Here is a 21,803-nt window from a genome sequence, read left to right as displayed (position 1 = left end):
ATTCATTTGTCATCTTAACAATAAATCAATATATGTAATTGAAAAATATAGAAGTCAAGAAATGTTCTACGTTTTTTAAAACAAATAAATAACAAAGAGATAATTTCTCTCTCATTATGATATAAAAATCATCGCAGTCACATTTCAATCGGAATTAACTTCCAAATAACAGAAATCAATTTAGACATTTGTTGCAAAAGTCAATAACAGAATAATTCTGAAAAATAAAATTATTCTAACATTAGAAAATTGTCCAAAAATACTATCCTTTGAGTACTGTTTCGTCACATTGAGATAAGTTATATCCCAAAATTTACTAGTTAAAAATGCTATTAACGTGAAATTAAATAGATTTATAACCGATGCTCAAAACGATACACAATTACAACGATGCGTTGAGTTAATGAAACTCCGCTCATTAGGGTTCGGTTTGCGTTCCAAAATAGAATTTATTCTCGTTAAGGACGTTTGTCTTCGTTTGTTCTTGTTACGAAGAACGATCACCGAGTCTCGGTGGTATACTTCTATTGTAAAGCTTTCCTAAAGGACTAGAAGATACGACGAACACAGGCGAGTATTTTGACGTATTAGATTGCCTCGGGCTTCCTCCTTCGTTCCCGTACTCTCTCGAAGCAAACTCGAACATCTTTCCGATACAAAATCCAAACCAGTTTTCTTCCGGAGACAGGAAGGACAATACTTTCTGATCGTCCGACTATTCTCTCTCGATTTCAGACACACACACACACACATACACACACACACACACACAATGTATATAATGTACATATCGATATGTATCAATCCCCGAATTTGTGTTGTGTCTCAAAATTATTGCATTTGTAACCATTGGAATACAACTCTTTGGTAAGAAATAACTAGAAAAATGCTCTTTAAAACTCGCTAGATTTGAGTTCGATTGTAAAAAAATAATAACAAAGCATGTGATAGATAGCACTTGAAATAGTATTTCGGGACACTGTTTACACACGAATACAACCTGTACGACCAAAATATGTAGCCATAAAATCTATAGTTGAAATTGGTGATACTGTTTGATCAGCATACAGATGGAGATGACGCGATGTTTGCGCACAGGAAAAAATATAAAAATACATTTCGTAATATAGAAATGAAATCCTGCAATAGCCACACACATATATCCCTTCGTCTCTCCCTCCCCGCATGCACACACACGTTTTGAATATAGTCTGTTCTTTTAACACAGATAATCATCGTTTTTGCTGATAAATTATGTACAGTAAAATATCAAAATTTATTTACGTAAAAACGAAAATGCAGATCGCGTTTTAAAATATACCTATATGTTACATGCCCATATTTTCGACAAATATGATTGCACCCGTTATATAAAATTTCCTTAAAAAATAAATAATTGTGTTTTTCTGTTTCTCTTTTCCCTTGTTTATGGCATACAAAAAAAAAGAATCTCGGAAACTACAAATTAAAAAAATTATTTACTTTTTAAAAAATAATATTTTGATATGTAATCTATGAGCCATAAGGGAAACATTATTTAAACATTGCTTGTTTTATTTAAAAAATTTGGTTTTAAAATATCTCTAAAATTTTGCTTAAGGTGTTTTTTAATTACCTTGAATCTGCTTATCTCTCCTTATAAAAAAATATTACATTAAAATGTAAAATTCTTAAAACATTCGATTTCCATTTTTATGTATGTATAAATTTTAATATATACACAGCACAGATTAATCAAAATTAATCATCCAATGAACTAATTATTATGAGCAATATTATATCATAAGAAAGTTATCTATTGTGATAGAATGCAATTATTCAATTAGTTTAGAACTCATTATTAACAAGAAGACTGAACAAAAAAAATAGATTGTCGATACGCATTTAATTATCACGCTATTATCCGATTAAACTATTCGACTCGTCTGTTGAGCTTCTTTTATGTGTCTGTCCAATTGACAGATTAATAAAACCGACCTTCACATTCAATGTTTCGACAAATAAAATCGATGAAGACAGAGGCATAATGCAGCTGGATGGAGTCACCGTTTAAAAAGATAAAAATTTTATTAGTATTGACGTCAATATCGTAATCTTGTTATCGATATTACACTGTTGACTACATCTCGACAATGTTTTAAATGTTATACTTTGTTATAATTTATTAAAATATTGAGATACATAATAATATTAATCTCTATACTCTCTAAATTTTCTAGAGTAAAACATTACTCTAAAAGAGTGAAAATCGAACATATACAAGTTCGAGTGATTTGTCACTCTAATTAGAATGAATTAGAGTGAAAATGCACTCACTCTATAAAAGTGAATTTTTACTCTAATTAGAGTGACAAATCACTCGAACTTAGATATGTTCGATTTTCACTCTTTTAGAGTAATGTTTCACTCTAGAAAATTTAGAGAGCATATCGTAATCTTGTTGTGTGTAATTTCATTTATCATAAAAATTATTTATACAAATGTTATATACATCTCAAATATTTTTTATATTTTATTTTTGTTATAATATATTTATATTTTTTACAGTGATTGGATAAGAACTCTACGTCTTTTTACTAATAATTTATATTATTATTTAATCTTTCTCAGAAAATTAAAGATTTTTAGCCAATCAAACTTTGATTATATAAAATAATCTTAAATTCAATAGAAAATTTATATTGGATACTAATGCATTTAATTATTATTTTTATGATTGATTTCTTTATTTAAGAATTCTTTATCAAATGTGACTTTTTGCATAATTTGTATGAAGTAAATATTGCTTTTTGTTAAAAAAATAAAGTATTTTAGTAATACAATATAAAAAATACTAATTTACTACTAAATCATTTTATAATACTCATAATTTATGTATCAAATTCATATTACGGTAATAATATTAATCACACGTTCATACTCTATTTGCAAATTAATCAATATAAAAACAAAAATATTGTGTACATATATCGTTATGAGACAATAAATAACGATGTTATATTTCGTTTCTGTAATTGAATTTTACATTTATAAAGCTGCACTCACATAAATACCTATGCATACGCGAGAATGTCGCGCTTTTATGCGCGCTTACATTTACGCTCAGGAAGAGAACTTTGCCCTCGAGACATAAACCAGTTATATGGAGTCCATTCGTTCGGGATCTATCTCACTGTATCGTTGTAAACGACGTCTCGAGTATCGTAACACGGCGCGTATAACGAAAAATTGCAACGAGATTCGCCCGCATTGTCGTGGAGTTCCGAGGCGCACGACGGCACGTGAATTTATCGTTCCAGTGCAACTGGCGGACGTGGGAATAGAATGATACAGTATCGATTGTTATCGAAGAAATACCCGATAAAGATGTCTCCTCATTGCTAACCGACACAAGTACGTATTTCCTATTTCCCGTGTACTATTATGCATATTGCTAATCAGTACAAAATTGTGATAAAATAATTGCAAAATTTTCTTTAAGATAATAAGATACTAAGGTAATGAGATAATAATTGAAATAGAAAAATACTTGTCACCCAAGTAGTTTTCAATTATCTTTTTACCTTATTATTAAAAATATTTTTTAAACATTATATTGTATTATATACAATGTAATGCTTAAAGAAATATATTTATAAAATTTTACTATAATGACTCTAATATGTATAAAATTCATTTATTACAGTTGTACTTGTCGTCCTGAAAATTTGTAAAAAAAATATATAAATAAATAATTTATATCTTATATACAATATATAGTATCTATAGTGCGTGTGTTAAGTTAGCTTCCACACATTAAAATTTGGTAGTTATGATATGAGTTCTCGTTTCATTTTAAAGAGATAAAAAGTTCTCTGCAGTTTAGAAAAAGAGTTCTGTTGATTAACAATCGAGAATTAAAATTAAAAAAATGGGGTGCTAATATCTTATCAAAATTTCAGATCGAATAGTTCTGAATGGCTCAATACCTTTATTTTGCGATTATCTAAAGTTCCTGAAGCATAAAGAAAATTTCGATTAATTAAAAAAAAAATTAAAATTGGTTAAAAATTCGATTTTAAGATACAATAGTTCTGAAATGTTTCTATTTTCATTTTACTTATTTCAAAGAGTTCTCGACAAATAAAAAAAATTTATATCAAAAAATTAAAGAATTATATATATATATATATATATATATATATATATACTTGTATATATATAAAAGACTAAACAAAATTACAAAATTAGTTAAAAGTGACACGTATCTGTTTATCATGTCATTCAATGGCTTTAACTTGTATATAAGACTTTTCGTCAAAAGTTGTCGAAAACTACCCAAAAATATAATCAAAACTATTCGGAACTCCAAAAAATTTTTCGGCCACGGGACTTAGAAAATTTTGAGATCACCGTTCTAATATGTAACAGTACCTTGCAAACTGTTGATCCGATCGCTTTCACTTGTAAGACATTTCACTAAAACTCGTCGAGAACTACACAGAAATGTAAAAATGTAAAAAGTCAGAACTATTCGGAACTCCAAACCGTTAATCAACAGAACACTTTTTCTAAACTACGGAGAACTCTTTATCTCTTCAAAATAAAACGGAAACTCATATCAGACCTACCAAATTTTAACGTGTGAGGGCTAACTTAACAGACACATCTATAGTATATATCGTATAGTATAATATTTAGTATAGTAGACTTTACGATCTTGTTACAAAAAATTAAATAAGTAAAACTTAGTGTAAAAAAAGTATATAAAGTAAATTTAAAATACGAGGAAAACTACTCATATATAAAACATTAATAATATTATCAATTATTTTTCTAAATTAACAAATATAAATAAATGTAAAAATAATGTTGCTTTAAAAATATCTAAAGTTACGGAGTTGGAATCAAGATTCTCGTAAAACTATGTTTCATACACTAACGCAACGCTATTCGACGTTATTGCGGGAATAAATCCTACAGTGGCCTTGATTCGCGGAAAATTCACGGATCGACAGAAATTCCCACGCTGGGGCTACGCTAGACTTCGTGATTGTAAAAGAAAAGAGAAAGAAGGATAACGAAAGATAATGACAAAGGAGAAATTTTTTTATAACCGTCAACTTTGATGTCATGTATGACACGATCAGATGACGAGGTTTCACAGCTCATTAGAAACTTTTACGCGAGCATTTCTTGTTCCCGAACTAATTCGCGTGCGGTATAAAGTATGCTATTAAAAGTAATGTTTAAGATGTTCACAAACGACAAAACTTTCAACCATTAACGGTCGTAAAAAATTTTTATAGGTTTTATTTGGTGATAGATCTTTTACGCCAACTAGTTTAAAGAAATTTTCGATCTATTCTTAAAAATGCAAACGTGTGAACGTAATATTTTTTACATGTCAGCAAAGAAGAATAGATAAGTCGAAAATTTGGTAATTGTATTCAAATGACATAAAAATTTAATTAATATTAACAATTTTTTAAATCATTATTAACTATTTCTAACTGTTTAACAAAATAGTTTCAAAAATATTGAGAACACATAAATATACTGTTAAAATAAAAAACAAAAAATATTTAAATGTGTGTGTGTGTGTGTGTGTGTGTGTGTGTGTACAAAATAAAATATTAAAAAATACAAATTTTATTTGTATATAAATATTGAAATAAGCCTAAATCTATTTATTATTGGTAGTAATCTTAATTACATAGTATCTTCAATAAAAGACATAATTAATGCCAACACTATATTTTCTGAGCAACGCAGATCTCTCGCGAATAATTCGTGCAAGAATTTCGTTACGTAGCGATTATGTAAATGTTTTCGAGACGCGTTCCTCTCCGAAATGTAAGCGGCGCCTCTCGGGAATGCTTCGCAAGGGGGTACATCAAGAAGAAGTTAGCTCCGCCTTACAACCACGCATAAAACGTTTGCGAAACCGTGAAATTCGGAAATAGCGACTTTACTGCCGGAAAGTATTGTAATGGGTATGCGTACGCAACATTTCGATAGAATTGTTGCACAAGCAGTGACTTTACGAACGAATAAAACGTGTAAAATATAGGAAAAGTCAAAGTCAAAAACAAAGCGATTACTATACCACATTCCTTTGCAATATTTTTAAGTAGATATTGTATAATATTCTCAAGTATGTTTTCTCAAATATCAATGAGATTATGAAAGTAAATTTAATATGCACATAAACACAAATATTTTAGAATATGCATGAAATTATATTCTCGAAAAGTTTGAATAGATTAACGCAAAGTATACGCTCCGTCGAGTTTCGAACTTCAAATTAAACTTCTAGAAAACCACAGATTAGAAACTTCTGGTTTGTAACACGAACACGAAGTTTATATGCAAAATCCAGCATTTAGTTGTCCAGCATCATTTATTTTTCCCTCTTTAATAAAATAAAATTTGCAAAAGAGAGTGTGCAAATAATATCAAATCAAATCAAATGGAGATAATTTACACGGTTTTCCAATTAATAAGATCTGATTTACTTTAATAAATTACGTTTTAATTACATTCCTAATTAAATCTCTTTATATCTTTTTGAATTAAAAAACTTAAAATTACTTTGTACCACTGTTTAAATGGCAAGAAAAAGGAGTGAAAAATAACAGACTTCTAATAACTAACCAAGCATCCCATAACTATAAAAATCCTTGTTGTTTTTTAGCAAATAAAAAAGAGAAATATTTTCCATTAATTGCAATTATTATTATTTGGCATAATTGTTCCTGTAATCGAAAGAATCCAACATATTGAATTTATTTAACACTGGAAAAAAATACGCGGATTAGCAAAATCAGCGGCAGATTAATAGCGCGATTATGTAAATATCGCGATTCGAAATATTACATCGCTTTGGATAATGTCTTCCGAAAGTATTCTTTCTCGTTCGAGAAAGGTTATTGATCCCCCGATACCATGTAGAATCGCGTGAATAAGGTCGCAAGCAGACACGACGATGTGAACACTGTGAATACCATCCGACTGCCCTACACGAAAATCTGTAATTTGCAATCATTTTCGGAACGGTCCCTCGACCGCATTTATTTTGATCGTAAGCTGTCCGTCATCTCTCCGCATCTGGTTGTATCCCGTGCGCTCCTCTCGCTGCGCTCGCTCATCGGTTCATGAATATTAATTCTCTACTCCCAAAATATAATGTCGTAACGCCTTTATCGCTGGGACGGTCGCGCGGATCGTTGCACTCGAAGAGCGAAACTCTTCTCGTCCCAACTTGGCAGTCTTCGCCCGACCTTCTATATACCTTTTTTTCCTCTTCTTCGTCCTGATCTCGCTTGGACACCGTCTCTTTAGCCACTGCAGCGAGAATTTTTGGCGATCTTTATGTACAGTCTAAAGTAAGATCGCCTCGAGGACATTTTTTCGACTGCTTCTGAAGTTGCCGGTATCAATTTACCTTATCGAATAGCGCAAGGATACGTTAATTAAGGAAGAAAATTGTGTGTTTTTCTTAGCCGTAATATAAGACTTATTTTTAAATGATTAGATAAAATTGCTAACTACAAGGATGTTTGTAATTAAAGATTATGTTAATTATATAAATTATGTTACAAATTATAAATCTGTGAAAGTTGCAATCTTAAAAAACAATATCTAAAAAAATATATATTAAATCAAAGAAATTTCTTAAATCTCACCATAAGATTTATAATTTGTGATGTGCTGCAGTTATGTAATCTTATAAGTTTTGTAAGATGTACATAAAACAAAAGTATAGCGTATAAAAAATATTTATGACTAACATAGAAATTATGTTAAGATAAATTTGAAAATAAACGAAGGAGAAGAAAGTTCTAGGCTGTGTATGCCTATGTACATTTATATTAAAAAGATACCAATGTTAAAAGTAATCAAAGAATTAAAAAGGGCTGTAGCCAACTATAAACATCTTATTTACTCAAAACATTCGTTATACAATCAACAATTTGCAAAATTAGAAAAGAAAGAGGAACTTATGCAGTTTAATATCTACAAAACCGGAGGAAAAAATATAATAGTAATACTTTGATAGTGACTGCAATTTCGATAAGTGGTCTTTAACTCCTCAGAGTCTATCTAATCTATGATCTAATCCAAACGCGACATCTTCGCACGAAGAACATTCACTCCGAGAAGAGAGCTCTGCTCCGCCGTTTGACACAAGCCGGAAGATGAGCATGCGCACACACCAGAGATTTCATCCCGGTCGTGGGTGTATGTACCATCTCATGGCGGCGCGTAGAATTATAAATTCGTTCCTCGTGTGTACACGGCGTACCTCTGAAACAAATTCCAGCGCTCCATCAGGAATTACGGCGCCCCTTGTGAATGAAACTGGACACTGCCGGCATCGTCGTCATGCGCGAGCGTTCGTGGCGGAATGCAACAAAGAGGTCTGTACAACTTGCCTATAACTACGTGAGCAGGCTGACTCGAGCGGGGAAGATAGGTAGGTAGGTAGATAGGTAGGTAGGTAGGTAGGTAGGTGAGATCGAGGTACGATCCACGGACCGTCAGATGATTCTCAAGTCCTAAGCATGAAGTGGAATAATTCAGTGTCAAAATTAAAAGATCAAATCAAACACTGTGTAAAATTCGAAAAATAAGTAATCAGATAAAATTGGCAATTTAATGTAATTAGATGCTAATTAGATAGCAATTTTGATTTTAATAAAAGAAGATCTGGCACTTTGTTTTTTAATAATATTTCTTAAACAAAAGTTAAAACTTTGAAAACTTAAGTTATAAATTAAAAAGTGTCTTGTATTGTATAGTATAACGGTTTATAATATACTGCTTCATAATTAATATTTTTACAACATAACTAAAAATATATGTCTAAGAAATTAAACTTCAAAACTGGCATAATAAGACAGTAATGGTAAAATTCAGACTCATAATTGAGAAAAAGAGAGAGAGAGAGAGAGAGAGAAATACAAAATAAATAAATAAACTGATGCAATTTTATAATAAAATAATTAAATTTCCATATATTAAACAACAAAGTTTATAAAATAAAAAGACCAGAATTTAATATTTTAAAAATAAAATTAATGTAAAAAACAAACAATTATTTATAAAATAGACAAAGAATAGAACAAATTTATTTCAAATAAAATTATGTTATAAACACACAATTATAATCTGTTGTCAGCATAGAGAAATGCATTTCAGTTTACACTCCAAGATAATTTTACATTTCATACCACATGGGAATAATAAGAAAGATATGAAAGAGAGAAAAATATAGACAAAACAGTTTTAATAAGATACTTTATCTCAAAAGAACATAAATGTATAAACTATGAATTTTTACCTCTTCAAATATCTAAGATCATATCTTTATGAATATTAATATAGTATAATTAAATGTCTGAGAAATAAAAGAATGCCATTTTAAGAGCCATATTACAGTACTTTTTTTAGCGAATATATATAAATATTAAAAGATTGCTAAAAAACACTGTTATAGATCTCCTAAAATGGCATTCTCTTATTTCTATATATGTATATATATACATATACATATATGTATACACTAATATATTAATTTATTAATAAATCACATATTATGTATATTTAGTAATTTCTATGTTCCTTACAAAATATGGAAAACATATTAACTTTCATCATAAAAATAATAGACTTATACATTTTTGAGATACATATCAAAGTAATAAAAGTGTTTAATATTTATATATAAAAGAAAAAAGAGAAAGTAAAATTATAATGCAATAAATTTAAATACAAAACCACAAAATTGCATTTCGTGCATTAACATGACTTTCCAATATAATTTGTATACTATTTTCGAAATAAATCGTTTATTAATTTTTAAAACGTATTTGTATACAGAAAATATGTTAGAAATCGCAAATTTCTTCACAACGCGAGAAAGGCGTGACTCATTCATTATAGGTACGATAGAAGATATTTGCAGATACATAAATTCAAATCGGCAGGAGAGAGTACGCCTTCTTGAATTGATTGTATCTTATTATATGCACTAACGTGTAATGCCTAGAGAGATAAATTTCTTTAATCTTCCATCGGTATTAATCTTTAAGCATTATCCATGTAAAATTTATGCTAATCTATGTTCGTATGTATATTAGTATAAAAATTGTTTTTATCTTTTTATAATATATCACTATACGTCATACAAAGTTTGTAAACTTACTAAAACTGTTTTGTTCTTTCATTTTTCTTTTTTACATTTTTTCATAATGCGGTATAAAATCGTCATATAAAAAGCGCAAACGGGTGCATTTTTTATTATTAAAAAAACAGACTGTAAATGGTATATTCTTTCCATAACATAATTTAATTTCAAATAAATTATTGATTTCTTAAATAAATTATTTATTTACACTTTTTAATCCTTAAATTAACTTTATTTTTTAAATGATCAATTTTAGTCTTTTAGTTTATAAATTTTGTCATTTAATACATACATAGAATATAATTTTATTATATACATAGAAGTGTGTTTTACTACAAAATTGTCTTCGTTTATCTAATTTATTTTACAATTAACTCCTTCATTATACATATATCAATTTCTGTTTCTCTCTTTTAAAAAGTAATAAAATTCTTTTGCCAAACTTTCATCAAACACATTCGTAAATTACAATCCTTCATATCATCTAAGAAATTTATTACCTAATTTTAGGTAGTAAAAGCTCGAAATAAATGAAAGAAGGAATGGAAAACATGATTATCAAATTACTTTTCTTCCGTTACCTTGAAAACTTTCTTGCCTCGTGACGAAAGGTAAATGCGACATTTCTATCGGTTTATCTTTCCGACAGGCTAACTTCTTGGGACATGTGCAAGTTCGGACTTCGATAGGAAAACTAGGAAAAGCAAACCGCGAGAAAAGTTATTCAAAGTTTCACATTCTACAAACCTATGGTTTTATTCCATGATTTGTGTGTTGAAAACGAACTCAATTTTTTGTCGGATATTGCATTTTCCCTTGTGTTTTACCTTTATTATGTTCCTTATTAATAGATTTCAATCCTCCTATCTTAGCCAACCTAACTTTCTATTTTTACTTATGAGAAAAGATGATAAATGAATATAATAACATTTTATACCAGCAAGATAATTTATTAAAGAGTAATCACAAGCACTATTTCAAATGCTAATAAAATAAATTTCATGATAGACCATAATGTTTCATAATTCTACGGATTATATACGGCGTATTATATTCCGTAAATTTGTATAACAGAAATTACACTATATCATAAATAACATAGTTTGTATAATGTTTGAATTTTAACAATCTCAATCTGTATGTACAGATGTGACCTCGCTAGCTTCAAACCCCAGCAAAGTGACTAATTTTGTGTGTACCTTACAATCGACAAAACAGAGTATTCTACCTCATGACATGGAAATGGTTATCGATGATATACGTTACATTGAATTTGGATAATCTCTCGGTAGGCTCAGTCGCGCGCGCGCTATTCCCAGAGCCTCTTGGAAAAACGTATCCCTGTTGATTTACGTCTCTTTCTTTGTGGTATTCGATAGCATGACGACGGCAGTGGTGGTGCACTTCGCAGCTCATTGCCAGTAGTGGCGATAAGCTGCATGGCCATAAAATCGAAATTTCAGAGTCTCCGAAGTGTAACGCCGCCCCATAAATCGCAATCGTAACTCTCCATTACCATTCAATAGTGAGGAAGAAAAAAAAATGAGGCGGCTTCGGTTCACGGTTTTCGTCCACGCGGGCATTCCGTTTCTCATAAAACACAGCACTTCACCGTACGTTTCCGTGACGTTAAGTGAAATAACAGAAAGAAGATGGTCCGTAAAATTAATCGCATCTCTAAAAGTGGGACAAGGTAAAGGGAAATAATTTCGCATAACTTTGATGGCTATATATTACGCGCCAAAAAAATCGTTAAAATGTGTTACATGAATTTATGATTAAAAGATCAATTTAAATAATACTTATTCTTTCATTTCTTATAAAATTATATTCATATAAAATTATGTTTACCGGAAAACAAATTAATTAAATACAGTGCCAAAGGCAATAAATAAATAAAGTAAGTTAGAAGTATGTGAATAAATGAATATTAGATATTTTTAAAGATAGATAAATGCTTGAATGGTAAATTTAAATAATAAAGAATTTGAGAAAAATGTTTATATTAAAGGACAAATATTAAAAAAGGATATTAAAAAAGGTAAAATCGAACACAAATTTCAAAATAATTATAGATATGATATTAATTATTTTAAATTAAATTATTTTAAATTAAATAATTTTAAAATAATGATATTGACCGAGAGAGACCGGGAGAGACGGGGAGAGACCGGGAGAGACGGGGAAAGACGGGGAAAGACCGGGAGAGATCGGGAGAGACGAGGAGAGACCGGGAGAGACCGAAAGAGACAGGGAGAGACGGTAAGAGACCGGGAGAGACCGGGAGAGACCGGGAGAGACGGGGAGAAACGAGGAGAGACCGGGAGAGACGGGGAGAGACCGGGAGAGACCGAAAGAGACCGGAAAAGACGGGGAGAGACTGGGAGAGACCGGGAGAGACGAGGTAAGATGGGGAGAGACGGGAGAGACCGGGAGAGACCGGGAGAGACGGGAAGAGACGGGGAGAGACGGGTAGAGACGGGTAGAGACGAGTAGAGACGAGGAGAGACCGGGAGAGACGAGGAGAGACCGAGAGAGACCGGGAGAGACGGGGAGAGACGAGAAGAGACCGGGAGAGACGGGGAGAGACGGAGAGAGACGGGGAGAGACCAGGAGATACTGGGAGAGACGGAGAGAAACGGGGAGAGACCGGGAGAGACCGGGAGAGACGGGGAGAGACCGAGAGAGACGGGTAGAGACGAGTAGAAACGGGGAGAGGCAAAGAATGTTTCTATTGTGTTTAAATTAAGGTAATAAGAAAAATGAAGATGACTGTTATTTTATTGAAAAAAAGGAACTTATTTAAAACAGTCTTTTGAATGGATTTCTAAATCCATGGCAGCTTTTAGAAAAAAATAACAAAATATTGATTCAAAATTAATCAATAATAAATTAAATACATACACTCTAATTTAAAATGCTTAATTTAAAAAAATGAGTATTTTAAAAAAAATTCGGTTTTTTTAATTAAAAATTATTTCAAAGTTTTAATAAAATAAGATTTATATTACATTATAATAAAAATACAAAACAATAAATAGAAACAAATTAATTGAATACAGTGCCAAAGGCAATAAATAAATAAAGTAAGTTAGAAGTACGTGAATAAATGAATATTAGATTTATTAAAGATAGATAAATGCTTATTCAAAAATAAAATAAAAAGAGCAACAGTAAAGCAAGGCTCTTGAAAGTTAAACAACGAAAGCAATGAAAATTTGAAAAAAAAACGTAGCATAAAAATAGAGAGCCACAGCAACGCGTGGCAGAGCATAGTGAGTTATATAAATAAAAATATATGTTCAAAGATATTTTTAATATATACACGCATCAGAATTTAAACTTTTAATTAATCATTTGCTACGTGATTAAAAAATAAATTTAAAAATTTATTTAACGTTTACATTATATTTTATAATACGGATATAGATTTCCTGTTACTATATTTCTTAAAAACTTTAGTAGAAAAATAATGTAATAACAAATATAATAAATTTTAGACACGTTTGAAATATAAGCTACTTTAAATAATGTATACATTTCATCTCGAATCTGTCAAAAATGCTTAGATAAAGTGATCAAACTCCCCCGTTCAGAAAGATAAAACTAAAACACAAGTAAAAAAGTTAAAATCCGCCACTGTCGTCAAGATAACCGGTACATCGGTAAAAAATACCTATAGGTACATAATATCCAGGTCGTAAATGAACTTTTTATTCTTTCTTTGAGAGAGTAATGCTTTGCGATGTACCGTTACGTTTGCCAAAGAAGGGCCTGAAAAGGGCCGGCAAATATTTCATGGGCCGCTTGAACCCTCAGATATAAAGAAGAGGATGCAAGAGAGAATTAAAGTGTTACACGGTCTCTACCTATATCATGTCGGTTCGTTACACGCCTATTCAGTTAATCTTCTGTAATAATGATCGTCATTGCGTAACTTGTCGAAATATCGATAACTGATAGCTAGTAAACATAAGTATCTACATTTGATGTTTATACGTAAGTTATTTTATAAAAATAATGATTTAATTAAAAACTAATTTCAGAATCAAAATCTGATTTTTTAACAAAAAATGTATTCTATTTTAATATTATAGAATTTTAAAAATCAATTTTTTCAAATTAATATTATCATTATTTATCTTCCTTCATACAACACACACATACACAGAGTGAGTGAGCGATTGAGCGAGTAAGCGAGTGAGCAAGTGAGTGAGTGAGTGAGTGAGTGAGTGAGTGAGTGAGTGAGTGAGTGAGTGAGTGAGTGAGTGAATGAGTGAGAGAAAAAGAGAGAAATCGTACAATTTTGTTTAAGGTAAATAATTTTTAAACAACACTCTATCCATATGTGTGTGTGTATATATATATATATATATTATGTGTGTAGAATGTTGTTATATTTTAATTTGTATCTGAGTATTATTAACATTCATGTAAATACTTATACTACAACTTGTATTTTAACTTGTATTATGTTTTTAAATTAACGTTTTTTCCTACTAAGGCAATAAATATCTAATTAAAGACAAATTATAACAAAAATAACGTCAACTTTCGTAAGAAGATTTTCAAAGACTTAGTGGTGTAAGTAGATTTTACAAGTGCTTCAAACGCGGAAGGATTGCCAGAGCTCTTTTGGGAAAATGTTGCAACAAGACAGCACAATTGGATCAGAATGTACAATCAGGAAGGTAGCCGGGATTGAGGTTTAAACGGCGATGCACACTGGCATTTAACTGTACTCAGAGACAATAGTCGTGAAGAGACTATCCCAGAAAACGATGACGGAGACAAACAAAAGAGCCACGTGCCGCAATATCTGTGACTACTTCTGTCCTATGAGATTTGCGTCTAATTTCAACCCTTATTACATCCATGGATATGCAATTTCTTCAACTAAAATATAATTAAATATCATTATATTCTCGCAAATTCTAAATCTCCAATATTAAATATCTCCTTGACTAAGTCTCGTAATTAAACTTTCATTGAGTTTACTTGGAATTAACTAAAAGATATAATTCAGTTAACCAACATAATTCGCCAACGTCTAAAAACTACTATTATTGGATTAATTATAATTATCGTTTTATTTTAATAATTTTGACAAGCAAAAGATAAAATTGAAAATTTTTATGCAAATTTCAGAGTACTTCGTACAATGAGATGTGATTTTACCAAGGATTTTACTATACTTAGCTGCATAATTTACTATTACAAATTATTTTAGTACGAACACAGAGAGAATTTTCTCTTAAAATTTACCCTTAAAATCTGGTAATTGTGGGATAATATGTGACCTCGAGGAATTTTACTATACTTTTTAGCAAAATTTACTATACATTTAGTAAAATTTATTAAAGGTATAGTAAAATTCCTTAAGGTCACACATTATCCTACAATTACCAGATTTTGAGGGTAATTTTAAAAGAAAATTCCGTGTATACCAAAATTAAAATTACAATTATTTTCTGTTTCTTTTTAAAAAATTATAACATAAAAGGATTACAAAATAATATTCATGACACGTTTCTGATATACAAAACTATTATTTTTACATATTATAAAATGTTACTTTTACATTTTATTAAAAAATAATTGACATCTCAACTTATTTATTACAATTTATATATTTTTTAAATAAATTCAAGCATAATAAAATTTACTTCCACAATATCTTAATTCGCGTAAATTAATTTTTGCTTGAGTAATCACAGGCAAGAAAAAAGAAGTAGAACAGAAGAGAAGAGTTTTATAGAACGAAAACTTTTAATTTATTAATGCTAAGCGGCTGAATTAATCCTTGGACAAATTAATTAATTCGCAAAAAGCTTTCATCTTAAAACAGTTGATTCCAAAAGAACAGTTGGAACCAAAAGTAAACATTGCATATTCCGCAAGAAAATTTGAAAAGTTTCAATTAAGAATTTTGCGAGATTTAATTTTGTTATTTTTAACTTCTAATAATACTACCTTTCCATTGAAATTTATATATAAATATATCTTATGTACAGAACTATATACAAGAAAAAAAAAATCAAGTATTGATGTTGATCGATTATTTCAATTTTTATACATCATATATTATAATAATTTGGTAATGTATAGTATAAAAACACATTTTTTTAGTATATTTAAAAGTTTCGACTATCTCTCATCAAAAACTCGGGGAAATATAATTACGAACATTTAGGGATATTTGCGTTTCAAGCGTTTAAATTTTGTCGTAGACAGAGATAAAATTTTATATATATTTATTATAGGTCGAAAATGATAACTTACCCTGTGAGGTGCCCGAAGAAGTCGATGCACAGCGGCAAGCTGATTGATTAGCGGCAAGGTCACGCTGAAGGTATGATCGGGAGGGTTAATATCCGGATAGAGGGTTGGATAACTGAACGGATCGACGTCGTTGAGGTACTGCACTTGGCACGTGAAAAACATCTGGCGATACATTTCTTCCCGGCACGGGAACGGCCGGGACTGTTCACAATTTTTCCCCGAAAAAGATAAGGTTTACCCCCCAGCCCTCTTTCACGTACACACGGCGACCGTGTGCGCACGCCGTGGCGCACTCACGCGATGCGCGAACCGGTTTGTCGTACCGCCAATTTATTTCGATTCGATCTGTCGGCTGAAACGAGAAAACGTTCCTTTACTCTCTGTCCCCTGCTCGCTGTTGGTTACGCTTGCTTTTAGTTCTTGCTAAGACCTCAAAAACACATCATTCTGTGAATGATGGTCGTTGAAAGGAAGACATAATCATTTTTTGTAAAATTTCTTTCTTTTCATGTTAAAAATATATATGTTGCTAAATATTAGAAATTATAAACTTTCTCTATACTAACTAGTATATACTAGCTGTATATTAACTAGAGAGTTAAATAATTTATGCATATCAAAAATCAATTATTGTAAAGAACGATTTTTGTTATATAAAAAAATTCACAGAGAATGATTATAGGGTATAAAAAAAATTTTTATATATTTCAAACATCTTAATTAAAATTTAAATTAAGTATACCCGTAAAAATAGAATCGTCGTGTATACGACTTTTTCAACTTGTTCTATTTTTTTTTAACAGTATTAGATTACGACGAACGGATATCTACAAATCTATCAATATGCCTTTATCCGTACGTTTTTATTTTCCGTGCAATCTGCCAATCGCAGAAGGGTTCTCAGGCATATAGGAACCACGACAGAAAGCGCGCATAAGTACCCGTGAAAGTAGCAGTAACGTTAGAATTATAAAGATCTAGGACTGCAGTCATCATCGTTAATGCAACCGGTGTCCACGTCGTTTTCAAACGGTCGTTGACCTTCGAGTTTCCTTTCACTCGCTTATCGATTTGTTAACCCAAAGAAAACTAGTGGGACTGCTCTCGTTCAAGGTTTCCGCACGTATTTAAGAAAATTAATTTATTACGTGTTACTTATGTATCCTCTTCTCGATATGTGCGAAGTCGCATGCATAGGTTACTAAACCAATTCGATGATATAGAATATTTTTACTAAATCTATTTAATTTACAAAGACAATAAAGACAGTCTTTTTAGCCTTTTTATTTCTGTATAATTTTATCATTTTTAAATTTATATTTTAAATAATACAAAACATATTATATTAATATTATCTACAGTATCAATATGAGAAAATATAAACCAAAATAAAATTATTTCCTTTAAACTTCATTAATTTCAAATAGAATTTTAAATAAATACTTTAAAATAATCTAAAAGTTATATTAAAAAAACATTGTTTTATTGTTCATAAAATATAAATATTTGAATTGCTTTTAATTATTATAGATATAACATCCTCGAAAAATACATAACGGCGAAGACTGCTTCACGTAACAAACGCTTATCAAAAAATCGGTATTATATTATACTTGAATATTTGCTAGTAGACTTTACATAAAGTTCGATACATTGGAATGTTGTAGCTACTCGATGTAGTAGTAACTTGTTTGCAGTTAACGAAACTTCAAAAATCTAAATCCCTTAACACTGCGGTATCTTAGCTGCAACGTGTCGCGATTATACCGGGTAAGCGAGAAGAAATCGCTATTGCTACTTATAAAAAAGCGTCGCCATACCGGTTTTCGTATATTATTACGTTATTATGTATCCTTACCAGGAGGAAAATATTGCATTGTAAAACAATTTCTTTTCTAAATTCCTCAATATGTATAAAGAAAATTTTTCTTTCTGCTATCTATCTTGTCTATAAATTTTAGAATATCTTATTACTTACAAATTTTAATTCGTAAGTTTACACCAATAAATTTAAGAATAATATATAGATGTTACACAATATACATTATATTTTTAATCAAATAAAGGATATTCAATAAAATATATTAAAAATAATTTGAACAATTGTACAGTAGGCACCTATGCAATGCATGATCTTTAATTCATGCATCATTAGATTTCCTTACGACATCAGACTTGTAAGAAAATCGGCGCCAAGCGCAAATAAATTCGCGAGCTATCATTATCAGTATGTGCCGACCGATCTCGTCATCTTTGTTCTCACATTGTTCTTAGTTGCAAATGAGCCAACCCTTCTTCGAACCGGCTGAACGAAAGAGATGAAAAGAGAACAGATAAAGAAAGTGGGTGAAAGAGAGAGAAAGAGAAGGAAAAAGAGAGAGAGAGAGAGAGAGAGAGAGAGATAAAAGAGAAGACAAAGAGGAACAGAGAGATGAACGAAAGGAGAGAAACGAAATGGAAGACAGGAAGAAAGAGAGTGAAGGGGATATGTCGAAGAGAAGAGGGAGTTAGAAGGGAAAACGAGTCTGCGCCATGCCACGAATGTAATCGTAGCTGTGGTCGACGAAAGATTCATGATCAAGATGCGATCGCGACGCGAGATCGAACTCGCAGGAATTCCAAAACTCGCTTGAATCAACAAATTCCTTTGGAATTTCATGTTTTTTGACATTTTAACTCCGTTTTTCAAGAATCAGTAATCGAAATATCACGTATTTATACATAGCATGTAATTTATTATAGGATTATTAATTATGGCATTTTAATAACGCATGTACCATAGATATGTTTTAATATAATATGTTTTTGACTGTCACGTTTTACCATATCTTAAAATATTCTAGGGACGTCTATGTAACGTCGAATTTTTGAAGATTATTACTTCAACCTCTAAATAATATTTTGGTATATTTTGGAATATTTATGCTCATAAATATCTCGTTTCGAGAAACCTTAATAAATATGGTTTTATTCTTAATTCCATATTTTCACATTAAATAAAAAATACAAAAATATCATAAATCAATGAAAATTGTAAATTATTAAAAGATAAATTTTTCGGACGAATCGAATAACATCATGTCTGTTTTTAATATCATCGGTGACTTATATCATCGGTGATCATAGGTGAAGATTTCGCACAAGGCAGATCCAAAGGTAAACGATTAAAAAAAAACGTGACGGAGCAACGAACGTGATTCGGACCTCTATCATCTTTTCTTGGTAACTAACATTCGAAATAAATAATGTTTATCAGAAGCGGTCTTTTGAGAGCCAGAACCAGAGACGTATGACATTCCAGAAGACTACTAATCAAGGTTCCTAAACCAACTATGCAATGTTTACTCGGAAATATTTCGATTAGATAATTTACATTTATTGGTATATAGCAGGATCTAAGTATATACAATGATAACTGCTCCAATATCGTTGAGAATTGTAAATCAAAATATAATAATTTTGATAATTGTTGTTTACAACTCTTTATTTTGATCGTATAAAGCTAAAAATAGTAGCGAAACGAAATATTTAAAAGCATCAACTTAAGATCCTTCGAAATATTGCTGAGATATTTCTCAAAGATTTCAGTTGTTAATGACCTAGATTACAAAATACTTTATATTGTAAGATTGTTACGACAATACAAATTTACAATAAAAATTTATGTTTCTACATTTCATTTTGAAACAATACCTCTCTGAGAAGTCATCGGTATAGACATATTTCTTATCAAATGAGTTACCGGTATGTGTTATGACATGACAAAAAATATTTAGATGCACGTGCTTTGAAATATGGAGCACGTGCTTTATAATGAAAACAAAAGAATTTTTCATGACAAACGTGGAATATTTCATTTTTACATTAAATTTCTTTGCTTTTTTTCTTAAAAGTACAAATATATATATCGTAAAAAATCATTATTACGTATATAATTATCTTTAGAAAGTTTTTACTTTCTGTCACATCTTGTAATTTTGCAAAATCGAATAAACGAATAAATGAAAAATAATTACTTCGTGATTTAATTCGAAATATCAAATCGAGTTCCTACGTGCCTGTTCATTGTTCAGCTGGTCACACACACTTTCCGTAATAAAACGTAACAGTAAGGTTTCGACCAATCACGTACTCAATTCAATCAGTTACGGTTACGGTCGCCCAATCCAATATGTCGAAACCTTACGATTACGTTTCACAAAAACTGTGTGTGATGACTCTCATTCGTACGATTACCGAACGCAGTCAAATAAAACCGTCAGAGGCGCGTTCGCGAATTCCATTCGACTTTTGTCATTATCCGCAAAGAGGTCCTTCGAAGCGAGAACGAAAGGCTAGCCGGGTCCAGCGATCAGGGTCCAGGCCGCTGCGCGAGATGAAAGCGCGCGCGCTTCGGAGCACGGAGTCTGCGCGAAACGAAAGAACTCACCTTTCGGGTGACACGCGCACTTCCGCCGCCGACGCGAACAACGGAAACGCGTGCCGGAAACCGCGTGGCTGGAAAGCGCGGTACGAGCAGCAGGATCACGAACACACGCACAGCGAGAAGAGAGGATGTGCCGATGCGACGCGATGCAACGCAAGTTTACACACACGACGCGGCAACAACGTACCTTACCTCGAGAGCGGCCGTCGCGACACTGAATGTACCACAGACACCTGTCGCCGTCGACCGACGGTGCCGCCGCCGCGCGGTCGAACCCCTCTTCTCGTTCACGTGGTGCGCACCCCGAACCGACAACAATGTTCAAATAAGCCAAATTTCGCATTTGCGAATTTAAAATTTTTTAATCATCGCGTTTATCAATGGAATTGTTAAAGATACATCTAAGATAAATAATTTCTTTGTATACGCTTGCTTTGCAGATTTCCAAGATATTTAAAATATTGCTTTTGTCTTATCTTTTCTTAACGGTATACATCTTAAACTTCAAATTTTTAATTAACATTATAGCATAAAAAATTTTGTTATTTTGTGTTACACACGTTATTTTATATTAAAAAATTTAGTAAATTTTGTTACTCTTCTTATCTTAATTAATGTAGGACAAAAATAATAGAACAAAAATAATAGTAAAGCTAATAGTACTGAGGTAATAGTATTGAGATAATAATTGTATAATGAAAAACTAATCAACCAATAAAAAATTCGAATAAAAAATCGGCCAGTGAAAAATATGCAAATGTAAGCGCGGCTGTACATATTGTCGTATTGCAACGAGTCTCTATAGGGATCTTGAAAGACATAAAAGGAGATGCTCAGCCCAAGAAAAGTGATGGAGAGCTTTATTGTGCGGGACGGTGCTAATGACACCATGCCTCTCACAATAGTTCACACACACAATGATAT

The 21,803-nt window shown here is 31.1% G+C and overlaps 1 protein-coding gene across 2 annotated transcripts in view; it reads right to left on the bottom strand.

Annotated features, from left to right (window-relative positions):
* Positions 1 to 21,111, bottom strand: part of LOC105839907 (FH1/FH2 domain-containing protein 3) — a 147,942-nt gene extending 126,831 nt beyond the window's left edge. Inside the window, exons 1-2 of one of the 2 annotated variants that reach the window (XM_036283573.1) lie at positions 20,690 to 21,111; positions 16,454 to 16,805 (exon numbers count right to left, since the gene is read on the bottom strand). In XM_036283573.1, the coding sequence (XP_036139466.1) occupies positions 16,454 to 16,627 (174 nt within the window). In that variant the 5' untranslated portion in view covers positions 16,628 to 16,805; positions 20,690 to 21,111. The remainder of the gene's footprint in view (positions 1 to 16,453; positions 16,806 to 20,689) is intronic. The other variant, XM_036283576.1, reaches the window with a different exon arrangement.
* Between the last annotated feature and the right edge of the window lie 692 nt (positions 21,112 to 21,803).

This window comes from Monomorium pharaonis, chromosome 2 (assembly GCF_013373865.1).
Source record: "Monomorium pharaonis isolate MP-MQ-018 chromosome 2, ASM1337386v2, whole genome shotgun sequence".
NCBI classification, from domain to species: domain Eukaryota; kingdom Metazoa; phylum Arthropoda; class Insecta; order Hymenoptera; family Formicidae; genus Monomorium; species Monomorium pharaonis.
Note: the sequence above shows the minus strand (reverse complement) of the source record. Positions and strands in the feature narration are given on the sequence as shown.